The following is an 18,001-nucleotide window of genomic DNA, read 5'->3' as shown; positions in this document are numbered from 1 at the left end:
TCTTTTTATGTATTTCCCCCATGTATACTTCCCATTATTTTGTTCTAATACTGTATGGCTCCAGTACTTTTCAATTCTTACTTAACACCTCAACATGTCCCCACAAATCTCTGAGCACACACTGTGGTCTTCTTCTCTTTCAACTAAATCTATGCTAGTCAATATGTCTCTCAGTTCTCTTGGCAAACTTGTTCTTTTATGCAAATTGTATACAAAAATATGACTTGCGTATCTTTAAAATGTGACGTAAACAAAAAGAACAATACTGTTAAATTACTGTTCATAATCACAAAATTATACTTTTAAATATAGGAGTTATTAAAAATCCCTTTCATTATAAGAAGGGTATTACTATGCAAGTAATTTACATTAAAACGCATTCTACCCAACAGATGTGTTGATTTGTGGGCCAGTTTTGCCAGTTTTAATTCACATGTAATTCATGTAGACCTTGTGTCAGCAACAACTAACAGCAGTACTACTTTATCTAAAAAATGATACACTATTTCCATTTTTATGTTGTTATTATTTTATAGTCCTCAAATTTTAGTCCTTTACAGAAAAAAAAGCATGTTGATAAACTGTAATTTTCCATAACACATTTTCTCCAAATCTTAGTATAAAACACAAGACATGTTTTTTTTGCACACTCTACTTTTATAGAACAACCAGATTTGTGATTGATTTCTTTATTTTATTAGATTTATCAATATACATGGCAGCTTTCTCAAATGTCAAAGTAAGTTCCAAAAGTATGTCATTTTAAAGGTGAAAAATCATTTTCCTTTAGATGTCATCTTCCTAGAAAGCTATTAAAGTCTATTTAGAAACAAAAATAATTGATAAACTAACACACTTTAGAAATCAAAATATTTTAAATTATTTTAAATGAATACAAGATATGCCTTTTTAATTAACTATCATAGTTAAATTTAATATCACAAAACAAAATGACTTGTCCCCACTAATTTGTCAAGTGGAGTAAAGTCATTGGGTTTTTACACTTAATATAAGTTTTAAATGTGATTATTAAATGATAATATTTTATCAATTATAGGAAATATTCATTTATAGGAATTTCCTTAGGTCCATCAATCTTTTTAGGCCAAGTTTGAGCCCATGTCAACCTTCAAGGTTAGATTCAGCATACCTAACCTGCCTACTAAGTTTTCAATTTAAGAATATGAATTTCACTGGTAAGACAGGGAAATAAACAGTGGCTAAATCATTGTTCAACTTACAAAAAAAAAAGCTAAAGTAAATGGGATAGTTTTAAGTAACTACCTAAAAAAAAATTTTTTTTTTAATTTAAACAGGAATGGCCAATGATACTGGGTTTAAAGTTTCACAAGGTAGCCTTAAAAAACAAAATAAAAATTGTGACATCATCACCTTATTGATTAAAAAAACAACAACCTAAGCTTCAATAGTCACTGAAGGGGTAACAACCACTTGTAATCTACATTTAAAAGTAATTTTAATCATAGCTAAAACAAACTAAAAACAAAGAATTCTATTAAGAAATAACAAAAATGATAAACATTTAATAACACCTAAAATGTAGATACTTAAGATCCTAAACAAAAATATTAAAGGTAAAAGGGCCTTGAAAATTTTTTTCAACAATTCACCTTATAAAATCATTTTCTAAATAGCTCATATCCTTTGCTTTGGTGTTTTGTCTCCTATCAGCTAAACATTATACAGTAGAAAATCACTTATGTTCTTTTCAAATGCTTGGCATTATAATGTGATCTCATATCTTTCCTCAAGTTAAATTTTGCTCCACATATTCCACATGTATACAGATGAATATCCATGTGCTGTTCCAACAGTTCATTATTTGGAAATATTTGAAAGCAGACCTGGCATATAGTCTCACCAGCAGATAAATGAGAAATCATATGCCGTACATGGTCATGTTTTCTGAAGTTGCCTTGATCACAAATGGAACAGACATACCTGGCCATGCCTTTGTGCATGTCATTGTGCAGGCGCAACTGACGTTCTCTTAAAAACTGCTTCCCACATGTCTGACAAACAAACTGTTTTTCCTTGGTATGAACAGTATAGTGTTCTCTTAAGTGACACCGCTGATAAAATCCTTTCCCACACAGGTTACAAAAATGCTTTCGTCTGTGATCTCTTTCATTCTCTTCCATGATGGCACTCTTAAACATGTCTTGGTCTAGGCAGCTAGACATATGTTCAACCACTAAATTTTCAGTTTCAAATCGCTGGCCACAATGAGGACATCGAAAAGGACAGGCAGAATGTTTAAATAACTGCTTTTTTTGGATACTGTTTATCTGGAAATGATTGTCTCTAAAATCATCTAACATTTCAACAAACATATCCCTTATTTCTGACTGTTCATCAGGATTCTCCTCCATGTCCATCTTCTCCTCGGCATTTCCTAACCCATTCATCGTCAGATCTTGGGGCTCTCCACATCTCTGGGCATGCTCCTGAAGCTGTCTACCCTTCACAAGTATTTGTCCACATTTGCCACATGCGCAGATATTTTCGATGTGTTTGGCTAAGTAATGAGATGACAGGTCCTCCTCAGTTATTGTGAGCCCACACAGCTCACAAGAAGCATTTTCAGTATCCTCTTGTACAGGACTGCTATTGTTCGGGGGCCTCATATTTTCTAAACCACCTCTTTCATCAGCATTTATTGACATCCGAGGTTTTAGAGTTTTCCTCCCACTTTTTTTAATACTGACATCTTCTTCAACGTAGTATCTATAAAATGGCTCTTCAGGTTCGTCTTCTAACTCATCATTGTCAGTGGACTCATTACAGTCTTTATCAGTAACTTTAATGATGTTAAAGTCTTTCAGTTCATCTGTAGGAATATCCTCTGGTTCCATCTTGATGATGATTCTTTTCCTCTCAGCAGCTCTGCTCTTTTCTTCACTAGCTAGTTCAGACTCCACTGTGCTACTTTTTCTGCTTCCAGTGGTTGAAGCTGAATCATCAGCAGCCTGGCTTGTGTCTCCTCTGTATTTGTCTGTCTGTGCAGAAAAGGTTTTAGAAGAATCCTTTTCACCAAATTCAGCTTTGATATTACTGTCTTTTCCATCTCTAATATCCACTAATCTATGATAGGATCTTGTGTTTTGGTATGAATGTCTGTTAGTACAGGTTAGCACATGCTCATCTAATAATTTTTCACAGCTAAAGCCAAATCCACAACTATCACAGGTAAAACTCCGTCCAAAGCGTCGTGATACACGTTCTTTTGGAGTAGATAATTTGGACACAGAACTCTTTTTACATACATCAAATAATGGCTCAGGAAAATTACCTAATTGCAACGACTCTTCATCAGGCTCTCTATTATGTGGTGTATTCACTGTTGAACTTGGCTCTGCACACCACCTATTAGCTTCACTGCCATTTCTAGCCACAGTGTCTTCATACATTCTCACCCCAAATATCATTTTGCTGTTCTGCTTGCTAGAAGCAGAAGACGAACATTTTGAACTAGAACAATCTGCATCCTGTATGTCTTCTAAGCAGTCAGGAACATTGTACAGCTGTAGGTAGTTCATTGCCACTTTAAACTGTTCAAAACTGGAAGGAGCTGTCATAATTTTTCCTAAATACATGAACTGCAAAATGAGATCAAAACACTCAGCACTAATTTTCATGTTGCTGAGATTCAGTTGTGCAGTACTATGCTGATGGTTCATGAAAAACATTCTAAAATAGGAGCTACAAGCAGCTAGAACTGCTTTGTGTGCTTGAAAATAAATGTCATCAATTGCAATACAACAGTCACAGAGAAAACCCCATTCCCTTTGGTTGTTTAGCTGCTGAAGGACGTAGCTGCTGTGGCTGGGCTTTGCCATCTTCTATTAATTAGAGACCTATGTAAAACAAAAACATTAAAGTCAGACAAGAAATCAGAAAAGCACTTGAAAAAAAAAGCTGTCCATTCTAATGTAGTAAAACTTGATTAATAGATACCTGAATCATTTTTAAGACTTAAAGGTGAAGATACCCAACCATTTATTCAAGCTTCTCATTTTTATTTTAAGAAATACAAGCAAAGGTATCAAAAGCAAAATCCACCATTTTGGTTTCATTACAACTCTAGGAGGAAACATGCAATTGCAAACTAAATTTGAAAGGAAAAAAGACACTAGTTTTAAAGTACGTGGAGAATACAAACAGTGAAAGCAAATAAAATAGCAATTTGAATTGAAAGTTAGTAATTCAATTGCAAAATATTAAAAACCCTTCAGGTGATTGATATAAAGGAATTATTGCTCATCCTTAAGTGTGATGCAGGTATTTTGGTTGTGTTAAAAGCATCCTATCTTTTAGATACACATACTGCTGTGTTTACTGATGAAATGATACATCTAAGATATGCTTGAAAATAATCCAGTGGGGTGGGTATGGGGCTATAAATGATATAAGATTGGTCCTGTGGTAGTAACTATGGAAGCTAGGAGGTAGGTATAATTCTATTTTTGTATGTTTGAAAGTTTCCTTAGAAAAATTCTACTCATTAAAGCTTATTAGATTACATGCACCAAGCAAATAGGTTTGGTCAATGCCTGTCTCTTAATTTATTGGAGAAGGAATATTTCTGTATAAAGAAACAGGGGACCTGTTTGGGAAGGAGGTATCTGTCCTTAGATTGTAAATTTTTCTTCATTTTTCAATCATTAAAAAAAGGTATACAAAAGTAACACATGCTTATTGAAAAAAATTAAAACATAAAAGTACATAGAATAAAAACACACCTTAGGTCACATACCTCTTTCCAGAGATAACCTCTCCAATTATTTATCTTCAAATCTGTTTATATGTATACATACAGAGTCAACAGCTATTGAGTACCCAATACATGCCAGACAAATAGTTTTGCTTTGGTTTTTAAAATTTTTTTTTTAACCTAAATGATATTGTGCTGTATATACCTTTCTGTAACTAGTTTTCTTCACTTATCAACATATAAATATTTTTAATGTACAGAGCTGATGCTGAAGAGAGGAGCACTGTAAATCCAATTATATTACACAGCTAAAATAAGAGCCAATTTTAGCCTTAATTTTTAACCTGTATAAATAAAACTTCAGAATCTATCTTCTACTTGAAAATAAGTTCCTACGCAATTTGACTGAACATAAAAAGAACAACTGAACAAGCTGTTCATAGAAATAAAACATTCACATCTCCAAACCTTTTAATCCCTGCAGGGATAATTAGAAATTATCTAAATTTACTTACTTCTACGTTTGTCACAAATCACATGTGGGTCACATACCCTTTTCCCCCACTGCCTAAAGATCACCCTGCTTGCTTTTTTCCTGCCTGAAATCAGTTACACAGTAGGGACATGCCCCTGGTGAAATGAAGGTGGCTCATGAGACCTACTTCCTTCTTTAAATTGAAACGTCTGGGCCTTTTCTGTATGCCAGATCAAGTAGTATTACAAGTAGGTATAACATTTCAACCTTGTGTAACTCAGATATCTTGACCAGAATTGAGTCGTGTTCAGTATGTAGCTATATACAAAATGCAATGTATGCTCAGATATTTATCAATGTGTTATTAACTTGAAATGCCTGGTAATAAGGGAGTTGTAAGTAAACCAAGGTAAATCCACTTCCTAAAATTCACTGTCATGTGACCTTTATGAAAATTATATTTATGAATGAGGCTATAAAAGAAAATGAGAAGTTTTCAGGATGGAAAGTCAAGTAAATAACCACAGACTACGAAGTTATATAAAAATTACAATAACATAAAACAACAACAAAACCTTATTTAAAGAGTTAAAACACACACTCGTACACAAATATTGACCCCCTCCAATCCCACTTTATGTAGGATGAGATTTCTAGGTCTAGAGACAATTTATACCCAGGGTCCCCAACCTCCAGGATCTAATGCCTAATGATCTGAGGTGGAGCTGATGAAGTCCATAATAATAAAGTGCATAATAAATGTAATGCACTTGACTCATCCCAAAACTACCCCCCTGGCCCCAGACCTTGGAAAACCTGCCTTCCACGAAACCGGTCCCTGGTGCCAAAAAGATTGGGGACACCACTGTTCTACAGGATTCAGAGAGACCTTTAATGAATAAAGAGGTAGAAGGATAGATATTATCTCAAATTTTCTTCTAATAATAAGAGTTGTTAAAACATGAAACAAACTCATCTAGAGGATAATGACTGTCCCATCTAGAAGCAGGGAAGAAAATTTTGTTGAGGACAGTACAGTGAAAGACTTCCCTGGTGGCTGACGGTAAAGGGTCTGCCTACAATGCAGGAGACCGGGGTTCAATCCCTGGGTGAGGAAGATCCTCTGGAGAAGGAAATGGCAACCCATTCCAGTACTCTTGTCTGGAAAATCCCACAGGAGGAGCTGGTTGGCTACAGTCCATGGGGTTGCAAAGAGTCGGACATGACTGAGTGACTTCACTTCACTTCTTCACAGTGAAAAGGGCACAGGCTTTAGGTCAGACAGGCCTGAGTTCCAACTTAGCTTTGCCACCTTAGATAACTTGTTTGTCCTCATTGACCCCAAGTTTCCTGAACTGTCAAAATGGGGATAATTACACCTCAAAAATCGTATCAAACATGAGGCTTCACAGGAGCCATGTGTGAAATGTTTAGTGCTTGGCATGTGATAACTGAAGTAATAGTGGCAGTTGTGATGATGGTGATGCTTCCTTAAGCACAGGAAGGAAGTTTGACTAGACAGTCTTAAAATTTCCTTCCAAATAAGAGCCCATCAGTATGAAAGCCAGCAGTTTATATGTTAAAACTTTCAGGTTTAAATGTCTTGTGCTTGAAATAATGACATTAAGAGCTTAAAAGTTCCAGAGACCTTTCTAATCTAAAGGAAAAGCAGTTTTATGGTCAGCAACCAAAATGAATGCAGCCACATAGACCAATATGATAGGCACATCTGTAGCTACAGTTATAACTCACTTAAATTAGTGAACATACATTCTGTGTTAAAACACTAAAATGAGAATCGACAGCATTTTAACACACATTAACTCAAAAATCTGTTGAATATTTTGGTGTACCAGGCACTGTATAAAAGTACTGAGAATGAGCAACAACATAAGTATCCTATAATCTCAAGGATACATCACTGAGGGCAACTTATTGTTCTAGATGAGTTACTTCATTCAACACATACTCACGTACTATGCACGAAGGCAATGTGCTGTGATGGACAGAACAAGGCTCAGGGTCCAACAGACCTGAGTATGAATCCCACCACCACCATGTCTCTGTATTTCTATCTTCCCCTCCTACAGCTGGAAGCTGAACAAGTACCTTTTTATCAAAAATTAATGCTAACACTACAGCTCTTAGGCTGATCTAAAACTGTAGTTTCTACAACATTACTATGCAAAGCCCAAGTTCTGAGTAAAGCTGATTTTAGGGAGAGTAACCTTTAATAGCAATCATTCACACATTAGCATGAACAACTCTCTTCTTGTTACACCTCATTCAGAAAAGCTTTAAGGCAGTTTAATAACACCAAAACAAAAACAGAAAGGGAGGAGGTGGAATCATGGGTGAAGGATCTAAATTCCTGTGAGACTTTTAGCTTGTTATGTCTTGAGAATAATTTTTGCATTAAAATCTTCATTTTCACTCACTTTTATTAAACAATAGTTTCACTTGGAGATGGGGGGGAGGAAAAAAAACAACAGTTTCACTCAAATTCCAAAAGAATTTTGCTCTTTTTTTAAATCCTTAATAATGCTACCAAAAAACATAGTGAACTTGGTTACAGTAAAGCTTGTTACCTGTTTTTAATAAATGTTTAGATTTCAATTCTTGTTTTTATAATGACATTCTGTGATTGCTTTTGTTTGTATATTACTAGCTGCATCACTGGTAGAGCAAGTTTGTACAGCTACAAGGCAAGGGCTGGGGTTGAGAGCAGAAACTTCAAAGGTGATCCAAAGCCGAGGGTTCTCCCATGGCTAGAAGGAAACCCAGTGTGGATGCAGTTCTCTAGAGAAATAAGGAGTTAGGTGATGCACTGGATTTTGAAAACTTTAGTTTGAAAAAGTTTAACCAGCTTTCTCAAATTCAAAACCAGCTACCAAGCACATTAAGAATATTCAGTAATTTAGATATTCAGAGGCTTTTAGAGCTTAGAGATCTAATCTGGTCCAACAGGCTTATTTCAGAGAAGGACAATGATGTAGTGCTGTTAAAACAATACATCAAGGAGGGTTAACTGTGGTAAAGTAGGAACTGGGATTCCTGACCATCCAGATGGTACTAACCACTAAACAGTGATTACTACGTACTCCTTGCAGTGTGCCCTTCTGCAAAGAACAGTCAGCAAGGATTGGGCATGAGTCCGTAACACAAGATTTATTAAGATCCTTGCACAAGAAACTACCCGATCTGAACTCCATCTGTAATGTGGTTGTGTCAGTATATGTGCATGTAGTCTTATTCAGTAGATGTGTTCCCTAAATTATACTTCAAGCTATTTCAGTCAATTTCTCACTGACATAGTAAGTAAGGTTTCAGAAATACTTTTCCTTCATTGCTAAATCTCTTAAATGGGAAAAACCAGTTTTGCTGGATGTTTCTGTTGCCCTAGCCTTAGTCAAATGATAATTTAAGGGTCTATAAATAAGCATATAAAGTAAATGAAGAATTAACTTAAAGGAATTTTGGAATGACTCCTTCCATAAGGCAAATAACCACCCTCTAATCTGTGTCACTGACTTGCATTACTAAGAACACTCCTCTGAGAACCATTTGCATAGCTCAGGGTGTCCCAGGTGGCTCAGTGGTCAAGAATCTCCCTGTCAATGCAGGAGAGGTGGGTTCAATCCCTGGGTTGGGAAGATCTCTGGAAAAGGAAATGACAACCCACTCCAGTCTTCTTGCCTGGAAAAATCCCATGGACAGAGGAGCCTGGAGGGCTACAGTCCACAGGGTCACAAAGAGTGAGACACGACTGAGCACACACACACACAGTTGAGTTTACAGTTCAGCATCCCAATCTCTGAACTACTAACAATTACCTCTGGGTCTCAAAGGTAATTGTAAGTACATACATTCATTTCCTCATATCTATTTCTATGTCTTATATGATAAATGTATGTATATGGATTTAACTTGAGGGCTATAGACTAGATTCTTAAGAAGCCTGAAATATAGTGAAAGGATTCTCTTCTGCTTATAAACCAGAATATCAGATGTATTAAACACCCACCATGTTCCTAACACAGCATAAAGCACTGAGGTGGAGGGTGGAGAAGGATGGTATACAGTAGAGCTAATTACATATCAGGGATTACATTTTATTTTTTTATTTTGCTGAGCAGTGCAGCTTGTGGGATCTTAGTTCCTCAACCATAGATTGAACCCGTGCCCCCGGCAATGAATGTGCAGGGTCCTAATCACTTGACCACCAGGGAATTCCCTGAGGGATTACATTTTAAACCAAGAAACAATTTGAGAAAAATTAAATTTATTCAATAAAGTTCAGTAAGAGTTTAGAAAGAGCAAAGCTTGAATTGTACTAGAACAGTGGCCTTTAGGAAGGATTTGACTAAAGTCTCCATAAGTGAGGATAAGAAAGAAAAGGAGAAAGCAAGGGGAAAGACATCTCAGATATCTGCATTGGTGTGTATGTAAACAATTGGGGAGAGGCACACATCAGCAAACATAAAAGCTTGAAAATGTAATGGGAGGGAAGATAAATTTGTTTCACTGGCCTTACTATCAAGCAGATGTGTGTGGGTGTGGGTGTGTGTGTAACATATATCTGCTTAAACTGGAGCCTGACATGTCAATAGTAAGATATATAGTATTATATATAAAACGTGTATATGTGCATGTAAATATGTATATCATTTTATCATTTAATCCTCATAACAATCCTACAAAGTATGTTCTAAGACCCATTTCCAGATAAGAAAACAGAACATAATGTTCTATAACCTTCCTAAGGCCACAGAGAACTTGGTGAGATTAGAACACAAGCAATATGACTCTTGAGCCTGAGATCATAGCCTTAATGACTTTGCCGCCTATAAAAATAAGGTCACCTTGGCAAAATTCTTCCTAGAATACCATTTTCCAGGGTATACAGTGCTCCAAACTCTAAATTTAACCTCGGTAAGATTCTTTAGGTTTTCTCCTTAAGATTTCCAGGAAGAACTGGTTATACAGGTTTGTTTCCTAAAGAGAACAGGTTTTTATTCAAGGTACTGAAATTGGACAGTCATGATCAAGTTTACAAAATTTTATTCACTTTTTAGAATAGGCATCCTGACTGATTATTAGACTGCAAATTCAGTACTTAGTACAGGAAGTTCTGAAATTATACTGGGTTATGTTCCAAAACTTTATTTTTAAGTTACTTGGAACTTGAAACATATTCCCATAGAAACAAAGCTATAAATGGTGGCTCCATTCTGTCCTCACACCATAAAGTCTTAAAAAACCCCAATGAGGCTGTGTGTTAATTCACCGTAACTGTGCTGTGCTGTGCAGTGCATGCCAGGCCAAGTCAATTCAGTTGTGATTGACTCTGTGTGACCCTATGGACTGTAGCCCGCCAGGCTCCTCTGTCCAGGGGATTCTCCAGGCAAGAACACTGGAGTGGGTTGCCGTGCCTGGCTCCAACGGATCTTCCCCACCCAGGGACTGAACCCGTGTCTCTTAAGTCTCCTGCATTAGTAGGCAGGTTCTTTACCACTAGCGCTAACCGCTCTGTAGTAGTATTAATACTTGCACTTTTAGCACTAACAGAGGGACTATACAGCAATGCCTACTACACTCAGCTCTCCAGGACAGGGACAAGGCTTAATGCACGTTGTGTTCCCTGTGCCTAGCACAATTCCCATGGAGTTGGCACTTAATGCATGCTTGTTAAATGAAAATATTAAATAAGAGCCCAGGGAGCTCTGGGCTAATTGATAGATTAGCTAAATTAGCTAAATTGATAGATTTGAATACCCTCTACTACTTAACCCAACTACAAATTTTCTTCACCTCTCTGAGCCTGCTTTCCAACTATAGAATAGAGATAACCATACTCCTCATGGAACTCTTATATAAACTAGAGATGAAAACTGTCTTTCCAATCCAAGAGCAATAGAATTTTTCTTAAACATTAATGTCATCATTGTGAACAAAATTCACAGAATTTTACCAAGTGATCAAGTTCAACCTGCTGCTTTATTTTTTTTTTTAACCTGCTACTTTACAGATGAGAAAACAAACTGAGGCCCTGAGAAATTAAGTCTTATACTCAAAGTCATATCTAATTTTTGTAGATGACAGGATAGGACCTTGGTCTCTTTAATTCTGGTCTGGGGCTCCTCCTACAATTCTAACAGCTGCCCCCCACATACAGCAACACCTAGCTGCCTACTAGCTCCTCTGCAACAGCTTTGGTTTTCTGAAAAATAGGAACTGTTCAAATTTGCAAGGGTTGTTTGTACCTACACAAAACGGCCTGAGGCTGTTATTTGGAGAGTGTAATTTGTGGGATGGTGAGTATTTTTCTGTCTCCTTACTTGTCCAGGTCAACTGCTGTCACTTCTAAAAGGTCTGCTGATCTCCTGTAGCCCAGCACTTCTGTTATGGGTTATGAAATTCAACAAAAACTCATTGAAACTGAGTCTACATAAATAATTTAATTTTCTGTGAGGACCCAGGGAAGTGTTCTATGAGTATGATAAAGTTTTAATTAATGCACTTTGTTTAACCTATCTTAATTTTTGATAGGTAACAAACTGCCTTACTCTTTGCTGAGGTTGTCAACCAAATAACTTCTGAATAACTGAGGTGTTACTATAGTCAAGGTGCTAGGTCTAGGAAATGAATTTATTCACACAGAATGCAAAGGAAACATAGTGACTCCTGAAATATTCTCTCTCTCCAGGAGTGGAAGAGGAAAAGCATTTAATTCAGTCTACATTTTGATCTGTTCATCCAGAGGAGGCAACATGGCATCTTCTGACCACCAGAGGGCACTGGGTGAACAGCTGGCTTGTCTCAGCAAAAGGCAGCTTCACCAGGAAGTCCCTTTTTGCACGTGGCATTCATATTCCTAGGGTTCATTTTGTGGAACCCTTCTGTGACTTTGTCTGGGACCCACCTAAAACTGCTCTTCCCCGGCCTCCATCATGCACTAATCACCCAGGATACTTGTGAGTCACCTAGGACTTCTGCCTCACAGTTAACGAAGTCTTGCCAATTTTCTCAATTAAATATTTCTCGAATTTGCCCCTCTATCCGATCCTTACCTTTCCTGTCCTCTGAGGCATCTATCTTTACTCCTAAATTATTACAATAGGCTCCCTAACTGGTCCCTCAAATCTATCCTTCACCTTCAGATGATTCATAAAGAACAAAAATCAGACCCTGTCATTCTGCTTCTCTGAGTCCTTTCACATACCCTCAGACTGAAATGCAAACTCCTTAAGGAAAGCATACAAAAGCCCTTCCTGTCCACCCATCTAGCCAATGTGGTTACTTACTGCTTCAAACTTCAGACAAGCAGCATCAAACTGCTTGCCACCTCCCCCATCCTCCAACTCCATATACTTCATGTATTTCTTACCTCCATTTTTATTCATGCTAACTGGTTTTTAGCTGTTTTCAGCTAACTGTCTGAACCCACCACATATCTTTTAAGAATCAGTTAATCACCTTCTCCAGAAAGTCCTCTGTAAGACCTCCCTCTCCCACTGTTAGGTTTTGATATTACTGTGTATTATCTCCTTATTTTACACTGACTATGCTATTTTTTAAATCATCAGAACAGCAACATAAAGCAGATGTTAATGCACAGACTAACCAGACTGCCTGGATTCAAATTCTGGCTGTCACTTGGTAGATGCATGAACTCAAGCAGGTTACATCTAATCTGTGCCTCAATTCTCTGATCTGAGAATGGGGATGATAATCCTCCTTAGGGCTTCCCTGGTGGCTCTGGTAGTAAAGAATCTGCCTGCAATGCAGGAGACCTGGGTTTGATCCCTAGGTCGGGAAGATCCCCTGGAGAAGGGAATGACAACCCACTCCAGTATTCTTGGCTGGAGAATTCCATGGACAAAGGAGCAAGGAGGGCCACAGTCCATGGGGTTACAAAGAATTGGACACAACTGAGCAACTAACACACAGTCTTCCCTAGGGTTTAGGAGGTGTGTCATGGAGCAACTGCTAAATAAGAATCAGTTACTACAATTATCCATATGTTGGTCTCCCAGCTAGACTGTGAGCAACTTGAAGGCCAGGCCCTTGGCTTGTTCGAGTCTCTGCAGCTCAGTGTGCACTCAGTAAATGTTGCTGGATGAAAACTGGTGAGGCAGCTCTAAGATGATGGGAGGGACTATCCATCCTCCTTCTTTCAGCAAGTCCACATATATTTTTTAATTGTATTGTTTTCAATTGTGTAGCTCCAAGTGTTAAATTTTTAATTCTAACCAAAATACTGAAAACTTCACACACCTTGAAACCAATAAAAAAAGAGTATCATAAAAAGTATGTTCAGGGGCTTCCCTCGTGGCTCAGTAGTAAAGAATCTGCCTGCCAGTGCAGGAGACTGGTTCAATCTCTGATCTGGGAAGATCCCACATGCTGCAGAGCACCTAAGACCACGTGCCACAGCTACTGAGCCTGTACTCTAGAGCCCGGGAGCTGCATCTATGAGCCCACGTGTCCTAAAGCCTGTGCGCCACAACACGAGAGACCACCCCAATGAAAGCCCGTGCACCACTACTAGACAGTAGCCCCTGCTTGCCACAACTAGAAAAAAAGCCTGTGCAGCAATGAAGACCCAACACAGCCAAAAATAAATTAAATCATTAAAGACAACAACAAAAAGCACCTGGCCTCTAGAATTTTGAAAAAAAATTAAAAAAAAAAAAGATATGTTCATTCTAAGAAGCTTAACTCCATTTCTAAGTCTTAAGTCTGTTTAACATTTCCCCTCATCCCAAACTAACACAGCAAATGCCTTTATGTTTTCATACAAATAATGTATCATCCAAACTGGGATGCTCTATCACCACACTCAACGGCAGGGATTATTATGATGTGGTTCCCCTGCTTCACTGTCAGCTCCCTGAGATCAGGGCACTGTCTTAGTCATCTCTGTGTCCCAAGCCTCTAACAGTTGCCTGACATTTAGTTGGTATTTGATCAGTTTTTGAATGAATAAGTGTTGAAGAAGGCAAGTTGTATTTTGCTGATCAATTTTTTGCATTATTTCAATTATGGCTACTTTTATAGAATAGTCAAAAATTACAATGTGATTTCCCATACATTATACAACTGATTTTTACAACAACCCTGAGGTAGGTATTTTTACTATCCTCATTTTGTGAATGAAGAAACAGGTTCAGTGGTTGATACTCAAGTGCTCATCTTATAAGATGGGACTCAAACTCTGACTCTTTTGATTCAGAGCCTAAGTTTCAGTGTTTTCAGCCAGAAAACACTCTTTCTGGCAATGACTATTAACTGAAGTGTCCCTTTGGACATTCTAAGCCTCCCAGAGACACCCCATTCTTATAAAGCCCCATACAGCAGGCAGAATGCCCTGCCCTCCCCATTTCCTCTTCCATCTGCTGACTCCCACTGCCCATCAAAGCAAGCCCTCCTCTAATACAAAAGATTTAAAGTGAGGATGGAGCTCTTCAATTATCTCTAAAAATGATCACATCTCAGACAACAGAAAATCTGGTTGGAGATTTAATTCTTTTAATTTTCCAATTTTATTTTGAAAGTGATTTTAAATTCAAATCACAGAAAAAGAAAAAAAACCTCATGTCCTCAACACTCTCAACCAATGTTATAATTGAACTTCTATGTACTATTTCAGCAATTTGTTTTCAGAACATCAACTACTTTACAGCTTACTCTTCTTGAAAATACCAGGCTAAGAAATAAGTGATTCTGTACTCTTAACATTTCTTATATTTGCCACAATACGAGTATACTTAAAAATCTAACTTAAATATGTACTGTCTCCTTCTAGGCCACATCTGAAACCCACAGTCATATATCTTCTTCTTTGCTCTAGTTTCCCTTCCTTGATGTTTGGCATGTTACCTCTGGATACAGATCCAGAGGGACCTCTCACCCCATATCAGCACAGTGATATCTTGGCAGTGGTCTTAATGGTAAGTATATCTACTCCTCCCAACTATAAACTATGAAACTCTTTACAAATGTGAGGGTTTGGTTTTGCTTTAATGAGTTTGGCCAGTATAAATCAACCCATCAAAGGCTTGACACCAACATTAACATTAAAAGTGTGAGAACTAGCCTGCCAAGCTACAGTAAGTACTTCATAAGGACAAACCTAAAATAGCAGCCTTGTTATATTTAAACTCTCATGTCTGTTACTTAATCATAGAATTTTAAATCACTCTAATGCAAAACTTTCCCTTTTTCTCTACCTCACCAATTCTCACCAACCAGAGAAGTGAACAGAGAGCATGAGTTCATGAGTCCATGAATCATCACGGCTGTCCCTAGCCAGGGTGAGGTACACACAGCAGCACAGTATGACCAAATGTTGCCCTCTTTCTTTTTAAACAAGGAATTGACTGTTAACAGTGATTCTCTCTAAGGAGTGGGAGTCAAAATTACTTTCATTTTTGTTTTTTATGTACTTCGGTATAGGTTGAATTTTTATAAAGAAAATGAATTTTATATATAAAAAAAGCATTTCTATTCTGAGAAAAAAAAAGACATGAATCACTTTTAATTTGGTTCCCATAGGAGCATTAGAATAATTTCAATTTTTATGGTAAGAGATAACAGCACAAGAAAATGTCAGGAGACAAGATCCTACAGGGACCAAAGTGACCTCTCAAGCAAATTTTTTTTTTGTTTTCAAATGTATCTCAATTTTGGGGAGCAGGGGGAAGACAACAGATTGTAGCTTAAAAATAAATTTATGGAAATTTTTCTATATTTTTATCTCAAATGATTCTCTCCCCTTTGGACCAGAGCTTAATAGCAAAGGCTTAGCACTTCTCTTGGATGGAGGAGAGGCCTGAAAGCAGGCACTTCTTTTCTCTTGCACATTAGAATGGTTATTCTGCAAGGAACAAAGAGATACCCTTAAAAAGCTCCATGAACTATATCTTCCCCCAGAACCTGGCAAAAAGAGGAGAATGAGGAAACAGTACAAAAATTTAGCTGCATTAAAGCAAAATCAAACACAAGGTCAACAGCAAGTGTCTGAGACTGTGCTCTGCCCTGCTACGGTCCTGGTTAAATATGGTTTCTCTTTTCTCTGACAACGATCCATCAGGGGTCCCCCCTGCCTCCAATTTAGGCCATATTGGGGTACGAAGAATAGAAAGAGTTCAGGTAAGATTGCTTAACCCGAGCAGTTATTATTCCATACCATGAAAATTTGGTTGTAATGGAGAAACCTGCTTTTAAAATGAATGTAAGATGTTGACTGAGGACTCTACTTGTAGACTATCATTATTTTATCAATCTCTGGGAAAGTATTTCACCATCACTAAGGAAGCCTCATGTAGCTTCTTCCAAATCCATTCAGTTATTACTGAGACTTTATTACATATCTAGCAAGCGACTCAAAAGTTCTGAGGTTCTGATGGCCAGCCATCATTCAAGCTTCATCATTTTGTATTCCAAATCTCATCATATCCACTTGCAATGACAAAATTTCCTAATTGCAAAGGAAAATGTGGTGATTGCTTAGTAGTTATCACGAGAACGGCATCCTTCACCAAATCTGCTCTGGAGTGCCTTGAACTTGAGCTCAAACGACTGATTCTAAGTCTCAAAGAGCCTGGGACCACATCTTGGGATCGAGTGTCAAAGGGGAAATATTTCGTTCCTGGCATAGTTTTCCTGCCGTGATACATATTGCATGGGAATATACTTAGGCCAGTAAAGAACCTGCGCGTAACTACCAGTTTGATTTAGAAATATTATTACATACAAACGCCGTACTGTCCCCAGAAAACACCAAGGACTTTCATCAACATCTCCCTAATGCTCCCAGCTTGGAAAATGTCATGTCAGCCTTTCAGATCACGCAGATGCGCTGCTTAGGTACGAAGGGAGACGGGGTGAGTAGCTGAGCTCAGACCCAAACCTACATGTTTTAGTGGTAACTGCTCCCGATCTACATCCAACATATTTACCGAACACTAACAGAACTCTAGTAAGCGCCCACCACTGGAAAGGAAAGCACTTTCTTCCCAGGAAACAGATCTTTCCACTAAAAATCCCCAAACCCGAGACCTACCACTTTTTACTGAACAAAAAGGCGAGTGTGCCGGCAAGAGGGGGTGGGAAAAAGCGTGGCAAGAATTTGCACGGCTCTTACGCCTCCTCCCTCGGAGCGCGCCCAAGTCTGCGGCCTCGGGCTCCGGGACACTTCCCCTCCCACCCGCCAAGAAGCCGCGGCTGTAAGTTGAGAGAAGCGGGCTCTGGGCACGTCAATCAACCGGCTCCTCCCGCCTCCCGTCTACACCTCCCCTCCCCTCCCCCCTCAAAAAAATAAAGGCAGAGAAAGAAAAGGAAAAGAAGGTAACTAATTTGGGAACTAGTCTCCGTGGGGGCTTCGCCTCCGACCCAGGGAGGCCGCACGTCCCCGACTGGGCGCGCTGGCGGGCGGCGGGATCAAGCAGGCGGCCCGGCAGCCACCCGTCAACGGGTCCTCGCCGCGCGCCCGCCGCGCTCCGGCTCCCCGCACGGGTCGGCGCCGCTCCGGTCCCGCACTCCGCCAAGCCCGCCGCCCCCCGCCCTGCGGACCGGGCCAAAGTTGCGCAAATAGCCCCACAACTGGCAAATACTCACCGGCCACAGCAGGAACCGGGGCTGCGGAGATTTTAGGGAGTTTAAGGCAAATCGGCAGCGGGAAAGGCGGGCGGAGGCGAAGGGGCCGAGAGCTGCAGTGGCGGCGGCGCGCGGCGCTCGGGCTGGGCTGCGCGGAGAGGCTCTGGCTCTGCCAGGGACTGCGCTGCAAC

At 38.8% G+C, this 18,001-nt stretch overlaps 1 protein-coding gene and 1 long non-coding RNA gene across 4 annotated transcripts in view; one reads left to right on the top strand and one right to left on the bottom strand.

The window, feature by feature from the left end:
- The window catches only part of LOC145513471 (uncharacterized), a 24,339-nt gene extending 11,509 nt beyond the window's left edge, over positions 1–12,830 (top strand). For both annotated transcript variants that reach the window (XR_014059412.1, XR_014059413.1), the window contains exon 8: positions 11,917–12,830. This is a non-coding gene — a long non-coding RNA (uncharacterized LOC145513471). The remainder of the gene's footprint in view (positions 1–11,916) is intronic.
- The window catches only part of ZBTB1 (zinc finger and BTB domain containing 1), a 24,904-nt gene extending 6,903 nt beyond the window's left edge, over positions 1–18,001 (bottom strand). The window contains exons 1-2 of one of the 2 annotated variants that reach the window (XM_081509873.1): positions 17,832–18,001; positions 1,963–3,878 (exon numbers count right to left, since the gene is read on the bottom strand). In XM_081509873.1, coding sequence (XP_081365999.1) covers positions 1,963–3,860 — 1,898 coding nt within the window. In that variant the 5' untranslated portion in view covers positions 3,861–3,878; positions 17,832–18,001. Of the gene's footprint in view, positions 1–511; positions 3,879–17,831 lie in introns of those variants that run through there. The other variant, XM_081509872.1, reaches the window with a different exon arrangement.

The sequence above is a fragment of the Giraffa tippelskirchi genome, chromosome 7 (genome assembly GCF_054371585.1).
Source record: "Giraffa tippelskirchi isolate mGirTip1 chromosome 7, T2T-mGirTip1v1.2.pri, whole genome shotgun sequence".
NCBI classification, from domain to species: Eukaryota; Metazoa; Chordata; class Mammalia; order Artiodactyla; family Giraffidae; genus Giraffa; species Giraffa tippelskirchi.
This window is presented reverse-complemented; position numbering and strand designations above follow the sequence as displayed.